General features: G+C 42.1%; 1 protein-coding gene across 1 annotated transcript; it reads right to left on the reverse strand.

Moving 5' to 3' along the window:
* Positions 1 to 334: 334 nt before the first annotated feature.
* LOC104960206 (UDP-glucuronosyltransferase-like) lies at positions 335 to 1,460 on the reverse strand. The gene has a single exon (XM_010788181.1). It carries the CDS (start codon positions 1,372 to 1,374, stop codon positions 376 to 378), a length of 999 nt encoding a protein of 332 aa, XP_010786483.1. The 5' UTR covers positions 1,375 to 1,460; the 3' UTR covers positions 335 to 375.
* Between the last annotated feature and the right edge of the window lie 1,537 nt (positions 1,461 to 2,997).

Here is a 2,997-nt window from a genome sequence, read left to right on the forward strand (position 1 = left end):
TGATTACCAGACACAACAATCTTAGCAATCATTTAAGTACTTGCGTTTTGCTACTGGAACATATTTCTCTCCCGATTCACATCAAAGGTCAAAGTACTGTCTTGTACTACAGGCAATCTATTATAGTTTTGTAATATTTGGCAAGCCCCCGAAATCTAGGTTTTTTGTAATACTTAGTGGATGTCTTTATGCTTCCTGAGTTACTTATTTTGGCTAACATGGCACAAAGTTACCCATTTGCAGATTAGGTAGGCACAGAGCACTTAAGTAATCATTGTCTATAGGTTCTTCACTATGAATGACCCCTTTCATATTTTACATTGTCTTTTAATGAATTGTTTATATATAAAACTGTTGGCAAGTATTTTTTCTATGTTATGGTGTAGACTTCATTACATCAACTTTAAATGGCTTTGCTTCAGTCTGACTCAACACCAGTATGCATTTTGCCTGGAGTGATTCCAGATGTAACTGTTGCTTATTTACACGGAGATACATTCTTTGAATACTCACCGCAGGCAGAGGAGACTTCTTTCCACAATTGATACCGCCAATAAAAACCATGTTCGGCAAGAGCGGTCTGGGCCATTCAAAAGTAAAGTCGTATCTGAGAAGCCAGATTGCACCATTACTGAGAAGTTTACTGTAGGTCATGTCGTCTCCTATGTACTTTCGGGCCAGATCGTCAAAGTGTGCATAGATAATTCTGCACATGTAGGACTCCAGAAAAGACATGAGCATGTTTTTGACTCTCTGTGGGAATGTCATGATGTCAGTGTTACCAGAGAAAGCCACAGGAATGTAAGAACGAGGAGAGGGGACCTGGTTAGCTTTTAGATCCATCTCACATGGAAGTCCCCGCAGGAAATAAACTGCTGGGATGTTAAAGATATGAGCCAGGACAGAGCCGCAGGGAAGGAATGGGTCTGTTAACAAAACATCGAAGCCCCCTTCCCTCAGTCGACCCATTAGAGGCTGGTTGTTCAGCAAACTCTCGCAGGCTGTCACCTGAACTGTCGTGAAGTTTACCAAACGCTGCATGTTGATAAACAAATCTGTGACCTTCGGCGGCTTGAGGAACACTCCATCCTTCAGCTCTTTGAAATTTCCGTCCAGTTCTGCTTTGGTAAAGGGGACAGGGTAGACCTCTGTCTTGAAGCTCTCTGAGCCATGGATCAACAGGCTGGTTTCTGGCACCAGTGCCAAAATGTCATGTCCCCTCTCGCTGAGCTCCTTCACCAGTATTTTCATGCTGAGCCAGTGGCTCCCATCCACAGGCACAACCAGCACCTTCCCCCCCTCCACGGGCCCCATACTGAGGCAGCACAGCCAGGCCAGCAGCCCAAGTGCAGAAAACCACACCCCGCGGCTCATCGCTTCTTCTCTATAGTGCAAAGTGGCTCAGTCCAAGAGCTAGTGGTAGCTGTGTTTAGGAGGCAGCTTTATGTGTGTGCAAGTGGGAGTGACTTTGTATGTGTGTGTTTAAAATTCCACAGGAAGTTCAGGGTGATTTTGCAGGAAGGGTATTGCGTAACCACAGGAAAACAGAGCAAGATGAGATTCCCAGTGGAATATGTGGAGAACATTTTGTCTCCTTTTAATCATTCTCTTATGGGACTTTACTTATGATCACGTCTTTCCTTTCCTGGTGTGTGCAACAGACTTACAAGTGACATTTTGCAGCTTTCCTCTTTTATACTGGACATTCCTTTTCAGTTTTGATACTGTAGTATGTGACGTATGGCAGTTTAATAATGATAAAAACCATTATTTTCTCCAGTGTATGTCATGTCTTTAGCGTCTTTTTAAGATAGCAGTAGTACAACATAGATTATTCAGTATATTATGCATATGCTAATTGTAGGTTTTGGTTGTTACACTTATTTTCTGGATTTTAACGTTCATCAAGACTCGCAAGTCACGGTGGCTTTGCATGTTTGCCTGCTGATTGGTGCAAAGTCCTCTGTTTACTCAGGCTGCTCCTTCTCTCCTCCCCCCGAAAAGAAAATACACATGCGTGCTAAACGGGCTGTTGCATATTCCCTCTTGTTTCACTCTCTCTATTCACACGCACATGTGTACCTACAACCATTGTAAAAAAGACAGATGGCGTGCAAAGCCAGGTGAAATAGGAAACTAACGCCCGCCTCTTCAGATGGGGGGTGATAACATCAAACAAGCGATGGGATTCTAGGAATTCTACCCAAGGTTACAACTTGCTTTGCTTTAGGAAGCAGTTCATAAGAGTAGCACTGGTTGATGGAGTTATTAGCTTATTCAAATAAATTAAAAAAACAATAATTATTAGAAGATTTCAAGGAGCTAAGTAACATGATTTTCACTGATGTATCACAGAAACAAACCACCAGATTATCTTATCCTGGATTGTGCTGTCGCTGTTCATATCGCTTTTTCATTTCAACACAGAGTGAACTCTACATACATACAGTGGGGCAAAAAAGTATTTAGTCAGCCACCAATTGTGCAAGTTCTCCCACTTAAAACGATGAGAGAGGCCTGTAATTTTTATCCTAGGTATACCTCATCTATGAGAGGCAAAATGAGAAAAAATGAAAAAATCCAGAAAATCACATTGTCTAATTTTTAAAGAATTTATTTGCAAATTATGGTGGAAAATTTTTTTTTGGTCGATAACAAAAGTTAATCTTAATACTTTGTTATATACCCTTTGTTGGCAATGACAGAGGTCAAACGTTTTCTGTAAGTCTTCACAAGGTTTTAACACACTGTTGCTGGTATTTTGGCCCATTCCTCCATGCAGATCTACTCTAGAGCGGTGATGTTTTGGGGCTGTCGCTGGGCAACACGGACTTTCAACTCCCTCCAAAGATTTTCTATGGGGTTGAGATCTGGAGACTGGCTAGGCCACTCCATGACCTTGAAATGCTTCTTACGAAGCCACTCCTTCGTTGCCCGGGCGGTGTGTTTGGGATCATTGTCATGCTGAAAGACCCAGCCACATTTCATCTTCAATGC

Source organism: Notothenia coriiceps, unplaced genomic scaffold (genome assembly GCF_000735185.1).
Source record: "Notothenia coriiceps isolate Sejong01 unplaced genomic scaffold, NC01 NC01_scaffold00031649, whole genome shotgun sequence".
NCBI classification, from domain to species: Eukaryota; Metazoa; Chordata; class Actinopteri; order Perciformes; family Nototheniidae; genus Notothenia; species Notothenia coriiceps.

Bases quoted from the DNA above. Each gene is read 5' to 3' on its own strand.
- LOC104960206 (XM_010788181.1), bottom strand. From the start codon at position 1,374: ATGAGCCGCGGGGTGTGGTTTTCTGCACTTGGGCTGCTGGCCTGGCTG.